Genomic DNA, 14,205 nt, shown 5'->3' on the forward strand with positions numbered 1-14,205 from the left:
ATAAAGAAACACTAACTGAAATGTAGTTGGATTTTAGAGGACAGTCAGTCAGTGAGGCTATGTTAGATTCATCATAGCATAACACATATAGTTCAACATATTCCCACATGATTTCAGACTTATCAGGTAACATTTGAATTCCTTGTTTACATTCCTCGTATGAAACACCTGATTCTCTGTTATGACTTGAGGGTCTTTCAATCTCTTTGTTTCCTCTTATTCGCGTGATTTTTGTGTCATCTGTCTATTTACACTCACGTCTAATTCTGTCATTGTCTACTTCCTTTCCATTCTCCCGCTGGCGAGTTGGCAGACATGTCCTTGTACAAGCAAGCACTCCTACGCTATACACTGCAGCAACAAAGTAAATTCTCCTTTTACTACCATCACTACAAGTGTCCCTTTTCAAGCCTTCAAGACATGTGCTTCGTCTTGTTTATTTGTCTGTCTTCTGATGACTTACTCAGCCATGGCGTTTACGTTCTGGAAAGGCCTTTGGTGTGCACTTAAGACATGATTATTACTGGCGGTAGCGTAAGAGGATGATGATTGTGGTGTGTAAACAAACACCAACCTGTCTGCTTCAGGGTCCACACTCTCAAAGACTCACCCGTGGAATATTCTCCCCATAATCGGTAGATAAGAGAACATATCTTGTCACAAAATGTATCTATTTGACGCCGTTAAGGCGTTGTTTGCTAAGTAGATCATTTGATATGTTCTCAGATCTCCAGATGGGGAGGAAATTTAACGTAGGAGCCTTTTAGAGATGGAGCCCTGGGTCGCTTGTACTGGACCTGGCAAAGCCACCCTCTCCTCTCTCTCTCCCCCACCCAACTCCATGCCTCTTGCCTCTTGTCTTTCTTGTTATCATTATATATTGTCTCTTCTGCTCACCTCTGGGACATCTTGGAATCTCTGGGACAGACTTTAACAACCATCATCTTTATCGTCGGAAGGCAAAAACAAGACACAGAAGTACAGGGTTTGATAACTCATTCCATATGGCGGATCCTGGACACTTGATTTTGTCTTCCGTCGAAATTCTTGAAATGTGCACGGGACTGGTGAAATATTGTCATGTGATCAATACTGTCATGTTAACACTGTACTACATAGCTTGAACAAACACGCACTGAAGTACTGAATGCTTAGTGGGGTCTGGTAACAGTGGTGCTGTCTTTCTTGTTAACACTGGCGCACCTTTACTCACCTGGTTATGCTAATGTTTGGGTTGTGGTGCCCACCTGTGTCTGAGGCTCATGCAATATTTAAAAATTTGTTTTGCCTGTTTATTAGAAAGGAAATGCTAAGTGGGATGACTGTGATAAAGTGAGAAGAAATAGTACATAACCAGGAAGTAACTGACATTTTTAACGCTTTGTTTATGAAGTTAATTACACAGGTGTGCACTACAGCCCAAAGTACTAACACCGCACGTGCTTCTTCATCACGTGATTTCACCAGTAGGGGCCAGAGAATGCATGCTGACATCACCAATTCTTTACAGATTCCAGTCAAATTTTGTCCAATGGTAGCACGGCCCGGTCGACGCCCGTGCCACACTCCGGGATGGGCTTAAGTCTGCCCCACAGCCTTGACGTGATTGGCTTGGTCGATCTCTCTGATTCTCTCTTGGCCCACCAACCCCCCATGTCCACGTCACCTCTCGCTGGCCAATCAGGTCAGAGCTGGCGCGAGGAGCGCGCTCATTGGTCGCCCTCTCGCTCATCCCTCTCCCCCTCAAGAAGGACGCACAAGAGTTAGTCGTTCCTAATTTCACAAAATTCAGCATTATTGCTACAGGATACGGAAATGTATATTTTTTGGGGGAATGAACTGTTTAATGCCCGAATATTGTGACATTTTTGTTTATGTCGGACATTGCTCAGCTGCTGTAGGCTTGGCAGATAGACCAACACTCGGTACCATCACATACACCTAGATGAAGCATGAGGGAGCCACTCAGATAGTGTGAAGCTGAATGGTGACCAAATCCATGTAGAGGAAACTGAGGTGTTGCTTGAGGGCGCGTGACGCTCACTGCCTGCCAGGACTACTGTACTGCTAAGTGTGGCAGTCTTGACAAGGCAGGCAACTGTCATGTCCTTTTAGACTCTCTCTCTCTCTCTCTCTCTCTCTCTCTCTCTCTCTCTCTCTCTCTCTCTCTCTCTCTCTCTCTCTCTCTCTCTCTCTCTCTCTCCACAGTTTCCCCAGTTACGGATTTGGTCATCATCTATGAGCATGTTTACACAGATAACTCCCATACCCTTGTGACCCCCCCTACCAATTCCCCAAAACCCACTTAAAAGAAGACCCTCATAACTCACCCCTTAAGACTACTGTACTCTCACACCACATGACCCTTTGAGCTCACTAGAACCAGGTGTACAGGTAGTGAGGGAGGGAGGAGAGTAGACCTGCAGGTTAATTGAGAGTAAGAGCATGACTCCCTCCTCTTGTCGGCCCCGTGGTGATAGAATGCTATATCGCAATAGGTGATTTGGGCGATTATTTTTTTTCTTCACTTTTTTCCACTTTTTTCACTTTTGGTGACGAAGATCAAAAGCTGAGACTATTTTTTTTCTGCAGCACAATAGGAAAATAGTTGCATAATTTTTTTTAATGATTTTTTTCCTTTATACATTCCCGTAAAACTGTTGGTGGCTCGAAATCTTTTTTTTTTCACGGATTTTATTTTTTTTATTTATTTTATTTTCGATCCAAGACTCAACAATACCGTAGTTCATGATCTAATCGCTCGTGTTTTTATTATTTTTTTTAATAAATTCCCACACTGATACACAAAAAAAAAACCTATATATACCGGTAGATATAAAGCGCCGCTGTTATCAAGAATAAAAGATTTAATTTGAAAAACAGATTAAAAGGATAACACGTCATTGCTGTGTCCTTATTAATATAATGGCGAGAGGATCTGTACTGGGGCTTTATTTATTTATTTTATCATCTCCTTTCACAAATTTACAAACGTCAAAAATTTCATGAAAATTTAAAAACTTCGAGTGAAAAATATTCCAGTAAAATATAAAAAATAAAATCCCGAATTATAAAAAAAAATCGTAAGGTAAAAATCTACGCAGGCAAAAATTTCACGATGATCAAAAATTTGCAGCGTAGTTCTATGATTATAGCTGATGAAAATACTTACCTGGCCTCTGTGGTCATAGCTAATCTCAGCTGTTTATTGTGGTCTAATCTTCACGTTATAGCTGTCTAATCTCTTGTCATTATAATTCACATGATTATAAATGTCTAAATAATGTCTTAAACTTTGTGGTTATGTCTGTCAGATATTCGTGATTACAACTGTCGAATCAACTCAACAATTGTTATTTGGACTCGGGGATTATAATCAGTATCTGTGATTATAGTTGTCTCATCTCTAATCTTCAGTGATTATATTTCACTACCGTTCCATTATTATAGGTCTCTAATCTCCATGGCTATAGATTTATTACGTCTATGATTATAACCGTCGATTATAGCGTCCTAATATCATGCGTTAGTAATTCGTTATGTAGGACACCTGACTACTAAGAATTACAATGAGCTCAGGGTGGAAGATTCTCAAAAGATCGTACAATGAATGCCTTCCTCTGAGGTGAGATGAAGGAAATCGACCAGACGTCATGTGTTAAATGCGAATCCCGAATCATCCGAGAAAATAGGAAGAAAGAAAGAAATACGAGAGGAAGAAAATGAAAGAAGAGGGGTGTTCTGAGCCAAGATTAATATCACAATAGGGGGGAAGATTTAATTCAGGATTTAACTCATTATAGGGCTATTCGATCCAATAATAATCTCATGGTATGTTGAAGCTAAGCAAATCTCATGGGATAACATTGATCTCACGGTTATTCTCACGGTGTGCAGAATGCCAAAACAAATTTGATCCCAGGAAAACAAACAAACTGATAATGACAATACTTGGTTTAATCTCATTCTTAATCCAATGTAGAATTTATAATGCATCTATGGTCAGTGGAGAGGGATAATTATTTCGACATTCATAATACAAAATGGACCTAACCACTCTAACTTAATCTATCCTAACCTAACATAACCTTACTTAACCTTATCCTAGATTCATTTAAGTAATCTAGTTATGTTATGATGATAAAGGGTATCTGAAAAAAAAACACACACGAAATTCTCTATTTTTGAACTTATTTCCACCAAAGAATAGTAATAAAAAATACAAACTTGTTCCCATATGACATGAAACGTAATTTGTGTATTATGATGGAGGAAGAGAATCAGTTTTAACATGTAGGAAAAACAGCCATCATACACCAGAACCATTCCACTCCTTTACACCACAAGAATCCCGGTTATACTTAAGAACCGAACCCATTTACAATACGTGAGAAGTAAGGAAGCTCAAGTGTCCCAATCACCGTGAGTCAAGTTTATAGACCCGTTATCAGAAGCATGAGTAATGTGCATAGAAACCGTGAATAGAACCTAGGATTAAAGTATATACATAGAACAGCAAACAAAACCACAAGCAAAACACATAGAAACCGTGAATAGAACCACGATTTTTAAGTTACAAGACAGACTCGTCAGCCGTACCACGATTCAAGCACTGTACAATAAAACCGTGAACAGAACCACGAATAAAGGTATACATAAAACTGTGAACAAGACAACAACACAATTGGCGTGCATGCTGCATGGTAGACAAACACAGCACCAGTTAAAGGCACCAATACAAACCACTTCAAGTAGCATTGTGGTCTGGTATGACAAGTAGACTCAGGAATTCATGTTAGATTCACTACTGTAGACTCATATTCTGGTCCCCTTAATATTAACTAAAAAAGTTTATATATTTTTAAGTAGTTGTATATATAATTCGTCTGGGTATAGTGATATAGTGAAATATAGTTAACAAATATATATATATGGGTTATTTTTTAAGTAGCTGTTGTAGTTAGTTAGATAATTAATTAGTATTTATTGAATATTTATTATATTTTATTATTTATATATATATATATTGTTGTTTTATATATTGTGTGGTATTAGTTGTAACAATACCTATATAACTGTGATATTATATTATACTCGTTTAAAGTCTTATAGTTAATGGTAATATTTAGTGATATATATATATATATATATCACTCATAATTATCCCTAATCAAGTAATATATGATGACCCTATAAGTATCCAATGTTGTGATAATACTTAGTGGTAATAGATATAACTAATTCTGTTATACTCTATACATAAAGTCTAATACAGCCATAGAGTTTTGTGATGATAAGTCTGATAGGTTGATATAATTACTATGTGAAATAATTAGGATTACACTCGTGATTATTTAACCCCTTGAGTACGAGGAGTTATGGCACAGTACTCAAGAAGTGATTTATTCGTTGTACTCAAGGGTTTAATTATCGTCCTCAAGGCCTTAGTTATTGTCCTCAGGGGTTTAATTATCGTCCTCAAGGCCTTAGTTATTGTCCTCAGGGGTTTAATTATCGTCCTCAAGGGGTTAGTTATTGTCCTCAGGGGTTTAATTATTATCGTCCTCAAGGGGTTAGTTTAGTCATCGTCCTCAAGGGATTTATTTGGTCATCGTCCTCTACGGGTTTAATTTAGTCATCGTCCTCTACGGGTTTAATTTGGTCATCGTCCTCAGGGTGTTAGTTTACTCATCGTCCTCTACGGGTTTAATTTAGTTAACTTTCTCAAGGGATTTAGTTTAGTCATAGTCCTCAATGGTTTAATTATCGTCCTTAAGGGTTTATTTATCGTCCACGGGGTTTAATTATCGGCTTTAAGGTTTTAGTCATCGTCCTCATGGGTTTAGTCAACTTATTCCAGAGTTTCAAAGACAACTATTAAGTAGGAACAGAGACGCGCACAGAGAAGAAAAAAAATCTAATTGGAATAGTTTACGGCAAAGAAGAAAATAGGAAAATAGCATAGTGATGTTGATGAAGAAAATAGGCAGAGGAGACATAGAGAGGACAGAAAACAATAGAACAAAGGAGAAGAATATGAAAAATTTGGAAATTATCAAGTGTCGTTAAGCTTGATTTGGACGACCTGTAGTATACGTGTTGATTTCCGTAATGAGACGAAACGACCTGGAAACGACCTGACTAGATAATCTTACTTAGCCTAATCTAATTTAACCATCATTAACTCGTAACTCGCTGGGAAGTGTCACATTATATTGGTTGGACAGATTATATGAGTGATAAAAGATTGGGTGTAAACAGGCTGTCGAGTGTGGGTCAATACTTCTACGGCGGTTTCCTTCATTCGTGTGTTTATGTTCTTAAAATGGGTGAGATTAATAGCTGAAGTTTATGTCGTCATCCGCTTAGCTTTCGTTTATGTCGTCATCCGCCTAGCGTTCGTTTATGTCGTCATCCGCTTAGTGTTCGTTTATGTCGTCATCCGCCTAGCGTTCGTTTATGTCGTCATCCGCTTTGCGTTCGTTTATGTCGTCATCCGCTTAGCGTTCGTTTATGTCGTCATCCGCTTAGCGTTCGTTTATGTCGTCATCCGCCTAGCGTTCGTTTATGTCGTCATCCGCCTAGCGTTCGTTTATGTCGTCATCCACCTAGCGGAAACAAATAAAAATGCAGCCGATCATCGTCGTGCCGTAGTGATCATACAAATTAAAATACTTCCAGGTACTAGGAGAAATTATATTCAATTAATTCTAATATGCAGGAGTTTCTGATGAGGTTTATAGAATGAATTGTGTCATGCAGTTCAGGGAGTTGATTAACCTTGTGCTGTAAAATGAGGTTATTTGTAATTACTAGACGTAGCTACAGTAACTAGACTCTACAGTAACTCCTCCATGTGTACCGGATGGAGCTAGATGGTTATATATTCTTAATGTCTCACCAGACACTTGGATGTTCGACCCTATGTATATAAACCATAACTCCTCTATTTATCAAAAGGAGTTTATTTATTTGTATTATTCTGAATGGATTGATTTACCCTACACTTAAATGGTAAATGTTGAATATTACATTTTTCTCTTTTCCACAAAGTTAATTTAGCATCCCACCAACACTGTAAATATTCAGTGTCTTTAAATCATTACTGGTCTTATTAATGTTTTATAAAGACTGTCTAGAATTGTAATCACTTTTTATGGAGCGATATAAAACCATAAGAGAGAGTGAGCCTCAACTACAGTAGTGATATTTTGAGGAGACTGTACATAAGTATTGTATATAATTGATGAATGGGTCTATGTACATATACTGCTATAATATGTTTGGAGACGTTACAACACTGTCTAACATGGGTTGCGTCTCGCGTGGACGTGCATGTGCTCCTTCAGGTCTCAACTCGCTCAACTCTATATCCTCTGGCGTCTACACCAATACCACATCCTCTAGTTTCATCACCTCGGGGTCTGGGGGCTACCTAGGCTCCTCTCCCCTCCCCCAGACAGGCACTGTCGAAAATGCCTCTTCGGAGATCGACAGGATTATGGCCAAAATAGAACAGGATAACAAGATCCTCGCTGAACTCGACAAATCTCGATCGACGATAGGTAAGTCTGGCTGTGCTCGTCTGTTGTCCTTGTGTTTTTGTTTTTTAGTTTACCGCATGGAAAACAAATCTTTTTCTCTCTTTTTATCTTCAAGAGACTATTTCGTTCCTTTTGAATCTCCTGATTCATCACTGATAGTTAAAAAAAGATGGAGAACTTTCAGAATTATTATGTATCCTCTTTTAGGTTACTTATGAAGGTTGGGAACATTTTGGAGATGGTGTTGGACGTAGTGTTATGAGAGGGTTTACTGTAAAAGGTCGCAGCAGGGCCGAACCAGCTGCTGATATTGACCTCAGAGACCTGTCAGGAGATGACCTTTGACCAGCGCGTGTCTCCAGGTCCCCATCATGTGAAACACGTGCAGTTCGTGGATGGCTTGGCTCACAGGGCGTTCATGAGCAGCTCCCATGACAGCTCAGGACATCATCGTGGTGGGTACGGCTACCATGAATCATCCCATCATGGTTCAGGCCACACGCAGCACCATAGCTCTGGCCAGAAGCATGGTGCCAGCCACAGGTCTCATGGTAGCTCGAGTCACCATCACGGTCAACAGCAGCAACATGGAAGCCGCTCAATGCCCCACGATCACCAAGTTCACCAGCAGACGTCCAGGGGGCAGCAGAACCCCCGGACACGGGTTCTGCCTCACCAGCCGGCTCCTCACCGCCTTCACCACATCGGAGACACGGCCCCCACCACCATGTCCCGAATCAAAAGTTTTCTGACAGTGCCGAAGCCTCACTTTGGTCGCATAGGGCTGAACAGTAAGTGGCGACTTTGCTGCTACTGGAGCTGCTACTCTAGCTGCTGGTGGTAGCTCAGAGTGCCCGAGGGCTCCCCTCTGTCCTGTGGGGTACCCTCAGTAGTCGTGGTCAAGGGGCGGCCCGCTCCAGCACCCTGTTTTAGTAGGCTGGGTTCGTAAAGCCAACAGCACCGTAAGCGAGATGTCCATCATCCTATGCTCACCCCCCTCTCCCAACCACCCCACTACAGCTACTGCTACTGCTACTACTACTACTACTGCTACTACTACTATTACTACTATACAACTCAGTCCGATCTATCCAAAAAATAAAAAAAAAGAGCGGTGGTCTTTGAGCGAAGTCAAATATAAGTACAAAATAGCACAATGTGAACAGTAGAGCACATTTGTTATGGAGTTGTTGATTTACAAACCCGCAGCGTAGTCGTAGCGCGGGCCGTCTTGTGCCTCCTGCTCGCTCCCTGGCTGCTTCTACGTGTGTCGTCTCGTCCCCTCCGCCACTTTTTGTGACTTAGGCCACTACTTTCGTCCTTTTTGAGACTTAATGGCGAGGAAGAAACGCAGAGGCATCTTTAGATCACGCTTGACTTTAGCGATTTTTAGTGTACAAGTTGTGTGTTGTCTTTACCTGTAGGCTGCGGTCTGTATATTTTGAGTCAGTAGTCAGTCTATCTCTCCTTTTTACAACTAAGACTTTATTTATTTTTCTTACTTTTGAAAACAATTTGTACATAAGTAAGAGAGCTAGTGGTGGTGCCCGTATACAGTGGAAGTCTTGAGATGATAGGCCTCCTAGATGATATGATTCTTAGCGGCCAATGTTCTTTTTTTTTTGTAACCAGTCTGAGACCTGCGGGATCTTTCCGTCTGAACCAGACGTCTCGCATGACCCATTCTAAATGCCCAGTTGTGGTCTAGCATTGCTATGTGCATGATCAGACCTCATATGCATGGGTACGATCTAGACACATAAATAGAGTTTTTCAAACGAATAGTGAATATATACCCTCATCCCTCAAATATGGTTATATTGTTAGCAGAAATTCACAGATGTTCAGCTTAATAAGAGGAGGAGCTCCCCCTGCAGAAGGGCTGATGCTGCGGTCCTTGTCATCTCTCCGCCACAGGCTTATCATCCACCACTACCGGAGCCACCACCTTTAAGACGAGTGACGTCATGACCTCACTGGGTCTGGTCTCTGGGAACCTGACAGGCATGACACCTTCCTCCTTTATCATGACGGGGTCTGGCTATAGCGGGTCTCTGGCGGGGCAGGCCATCACCACCACCGTGCCCGCCATGGACCTCTCCAACCCCATAGTCAACCCCCTGGGCAACAACCCCTTAGGGATGATGGACCCGAGTCTCTCTCACATGGACACGACGGGTCTCAACTTTTCTACCCAGCTGGGCACCACAAACCCGACACTCGGTCTTACCTCCCTCAACTCCCTCACCGGCGGCACCCCTCTCATGGGCACCAGCAGCACCATAGGAGGACTCTCTCTCCACGGCACAAACCCCCTCTCCTCCGGCCTCACCACCTCCCTGGGCGGCATGGTTGGCTCGGGGATAGTTGGCGGGGGCATCAGCAACCCCGTGTTCTCCAGCGTCAATCCACTACCCACCATCATCACCACGAGTTACGACAAAGACGGTATAGTCGATGGATCCCCCCCCCCTCCCTATCCTTCTCCCCAATGCATGGGTCCTCTCCCTCATCCACCTCCCTATTGCATGAGTCATCTTCCCATCCTCCTCCCCAACACGTGGGTCCTCTCCCCCATCCTCCTCCCCAACACGTGGGTCCTCTCCTTATCAACCTCCCCAGCGCATTGATTTTCTTCTCTCTATACCGTCTCCAATGCATGGATCCTCTCCTCCCATCCCCACTCCTCCCCTTCCCTCCCCACTCTCTTTAATGCACGGACCCACTACTCCCCACATTCCCTCCTCCTCCACTCCACAACACATGGTCTCTTCCTCTCCTCCCCAACATGCACTCCCTTCCTCCTCGCCACCTCCTTCAATTTGCTTGAGTCCCCCCATCTTCTCCCAATACATCGGTCATTTCCTATTACTTTCCTCATATCGGCATTGTGCCCTTTCCCGTCCTCCCTTACACCCAACCTTCCCTTACACCCAACCTTCCCTTACACCCAACCTTCCCTTACACCCAAGCCTTCCCCTACACCCAAACCTTCCCTTACACCCAAGCCTTCCCTTACACCCAAGCCTTCCCCTACACCCACTCACTCGCCCAAACACTACAACACCCTCGGCTCCCATCTCCTCCCAGTGTTTACCTCTGTTTGTGCTCTGTTTGTTTACGTCTTGTTAATACTATAGAATCTGCTTGCCAACATATTTTTTATATTTTTTCTAAGTTTAAAGAAATCGTTCAAGTATTATTTGTGTTTGTATGTAGTATCTATATATTTTCCCTTAATATAAGACAATTGTATATTATATTTGTATATGAGGACTCGGAATAACTTTCACCTACCATCGAGGCTGCGACGGTGGCTATGGGTTATCTTGAGCTCTTGAGTTACCCCTTAATGTTTTTTCGTTTTCTATACACGTATATCTAACCTGATGTAAGAAAATGGGTCCCAAGCGTCAGTCAAAAGGAACTAAGTTTGTCAATATTCGCTCAGCATCAGTAAATGTGGCATATTTTTCATTGGAGTGTGATTTTTGATATCATGTATACAATTACTAAACAATAATACACTCCTAATATATAATTTTTCTTTCCGGGTACCATTTCTAGGATCAGGTTGCCTATACTGTTAGATAATGAGGATATTGCTTGTAATTTATTCAGGTTTTATTTCTTATCATTGTGGATAAATGCATTACTTTCCATTCGTATGGTTTCGATTATTTTGCTTAATTAATTTTTTTTCTATTAGATTTCTTAAGTTTGTCTCTTGTGTGATTGTTTAAGATTTATTTTATGGTGAATTTATTCATCGATTTTGTTTTCTGTCCTTTGAATATTCTGTAATTTTTTGTTTGCCTGTGTTTTTGTTTTCCTTTTCCATATTACCTGTATTTATTTGTTTTCCTTAACATAGATTTATTTTTTTAGGTTATTTTATATTTCTGTTTATTTTTATGTTTTTGTTCTTAATGTAAAACCCTGATTTGTTTTAGTTTATTTTTGTTTTGTTTTCAATTGTATTTGTTACAGAAAGTGTGTGGTTTATTTTCATTATTTGTTCTATTTGATTTTGTTTTTTGTGTAATAATAATATAATACAATAGTTTTGACAATAAAATATAACTTTATTTTATTTCTGTAGTTAAATTGTTATGACTACCATTATTAAAATTTCTATCATTATCAGTTTTACTGCCATTATTATTATTATTATTATTATTATTATTATTATTATTATTATTATTATTATTATTGTTATTATTATTATTATTATTATTATTATTATTATTATTATTATTATTATTATTATTATTATTATTATTATTATTATTATTATTATTTTCGCAGCTGGCATGATCTGTTGTCTTGCACGTGTTGATTAATATCGTAAATTTGTGTACTGAAGTAGCTTGTGTTTTCTTTTTACATGCTCAACTAGTGTAGATGCATATTTTAGATTTTAAAGACCCCTCAAAAAATATGCGAATAGGAGTAAATAGATTTATATACTGAACGAAATAAAAAAAAAATATTATTGCTATGAGAAATGTATTGCTCTATGATATTTTTCAATGCTAGGAGATGCTTTTGGTCTAGCTAGTAAAGTTGATTTGGTGCTTCTTAATGATGGTTATGATGTAGAGTGACGAACCGTTTTTCTATGACTCCTGTGACAGTCAGACGCTTACCCCTGACTTACAACTTTGTCTCAGTTTGTATCACTATCGAGACACTTTCTCCTTTTACCTTCGTTGATTATTTCTAATATTCACACTATTGTTGACATGATTTTCCCAACTCTCGACAGTAGTTTACCCTTGTTGACATTCACATCTCCGGCGACATTAACTTTGACTGGTAACATCTAATACGTAGACCATTATAAACACCCGCTTTTCTGTTCTCTATATGACCTTGGTTGACTTCTATATAATTTCTCCTCTAACCTTTGGCCGTCACTGTCTAACTTTTATATGCCTTATCGACACTTGTCTGATCTGTTTGTGGCTCTACAGACAAAAACCTGGTGAATGGAAATATCCCTGGCGTGATGATGCCGCCTTACGAGACCGACAACCGAGTCCTGGATGTCCTCGAGATACCTGGGAAGGGACGTTGTCATGTTTACATTGCCAGGTAAGATACGCCATGTGCTAACTGACGACCTGTTGAAGTGTGTCATGTCTCCGTGGGATTACCTAGTATTCGTATGTCAAGTAAGGTCGATTCAACCTTTTTTTTTTGGGGGGGTGGGGGGGTATGTTTATGTTGACCTAGATAGTTGAAGTACTCTCAGGTGTTGGAAATAATTTAAGACGTTTTCATTGTTGAGTGTTTTCATGACTTCACTAAGTTGCCACTATCAGAAAAGAGTTGCCATGACTCAAGTTGATATCGCCTGACAAGACACGTTACACTTTCACTAGGGATCTGTTATGTTTGTATATATGTATGTAGAGTCTTTTTAATTAAGTACTGTGAACACATGTCTAGGTGAGCGTTACCAGGTAACCAGGGACCATCTTAACACCACCTCGTCTCCACAGATACTCGTACGACCCGTTCCAGCACTCACCGAACGAAAACCCGGAGGCGGAGCTGGCAGTGAACGCCGGGGACTACGTGTTGGTGTGGGGCTCCATGGACGAGGTAGCCCCCCGTACTATAGTGAGAACCCCGGGGTGACCTCTGACCTGATCCCTGCAACGACCACCCTGCCTTGCACACTACCACACCACCAGCACACGACAACCTACATATATTCCCGTACACGACTAAGTCACGACTACCACACAACCCTATAACGGAACGACCATACAACACGATAGACCCCTAACCCCATACACCACTACTCAACCCCATAAACTATCACTCAAACCCTTGCGCCATTATCCAGACCTATAAATTAAGATAAAGACGATCACGTTTGAAACATCTATGTACTTTCTAAAACATGCTGAATATGTACTTTTTAAACATACCTGTACTTTCTAAAGCACTTAAGTTCTTTTTTAAAACACATACTTAAAAAAAAAAATCGTGTTACACTCCCCCCTTGCGTTATGTTCCTTATACCATGACGAATAATTTGGCAAGTGTGACAGCGAAACTTGGGAGGCTTGAATCTGATCGGGGAAGTTTACCCAGATTCTTCGTCATGGGTTTTATAACATAAGGCCATGATGAGTGTAATGCGACTTTTTCCTTTGAATGTACACACGGTTAAGAACTTCAGTATGATTTAAAACACACACGTTCTGTCTTAAACACACACGTACTGTCTAAAAAAAAAAACTGTTTAAAGCACACACAGAACACACGTTTTAAAACACCCAAAAAGAAGTTTGAGGCCACAACCAACATCACTACAGTACAGTATGTTGTAGGCGGGTGTGTCATTGGAGGTCTCAGGCGAAACTTCTTTCTCTTTCCTAACTCTCTGCATCTCTCTGCACGTTGGCTAATCAGTTTTCTCAGCTTTTTCTCTGCTCCGCTCTGCATTTCCTCCTCTCCTTTCCTCCCTTCCTCCCTCCCTGCCTTTCTTCATTTCTTCCCTCGCTCCCTTGCTACTCGGTAGAAATTTGCATTCTATACCAGTTTTTAAGTTCCCCGTCCATTACATCACATCAATGATTACAAGAGAACAGATATGAAAGAGAATAACATAATTTCCTCTGGTTTCTCTGGATTTGTTTACATG

At 40.6% G+C, this 14,205-nt stretch overlaps 1 protein-coding gene across 1 annotated transcript in view; it reads left to right on the forward strand.

Moving 5' to 3' along the window:
- The window catches only part of LOC121874927, a 319,796-nt gene that overhangs the window by 135,037 nt on the left and 170,554 nt on the right, over positions 1-14,205 (forward strand). The window contains exons 14-19 of the mRNA XM_042379284.1: positions 1,511-1,762; positions 7,350-7,565; positions 7,907-8,335; positions 9,462-9,992; positions 12,521-12,641; positions 13,052-13,154. Of these exons, the coding sequence (XP_042235218.1) occupies positions 1,511-1,762; positions 7,350-7,565; positions 7,907-8,335; positions 9,462-9,992; positions 12,521-12,641; positions 13,052-13,154 (1,652 nt within the window). The remainder of the gene's footprint in view (positions 1-1,510; positions 1,763-7,349; positions 7,566-7,906; positions 8,336-9,461; positions 9,993-12,520; positions 12,642-13,051; positions 13,155-14,205) is intronic.

Source organism: Homarus americanus, unplaced genomic scaffold (genome assembly GCF_018991925.1).
Source record: "Homarus americanus isolate GMGI-L3 unplaced genomic scaffold, GMGI_Hamer_2.0 scaffold56009, whole genome shotgun sequence".
NCBI classification, from domain to species: Eukaryota; Metazoa; Arthropoda; class Malacostraca; order Decapoda; family Nephropidae; genus Homarus; species Homarus americanus.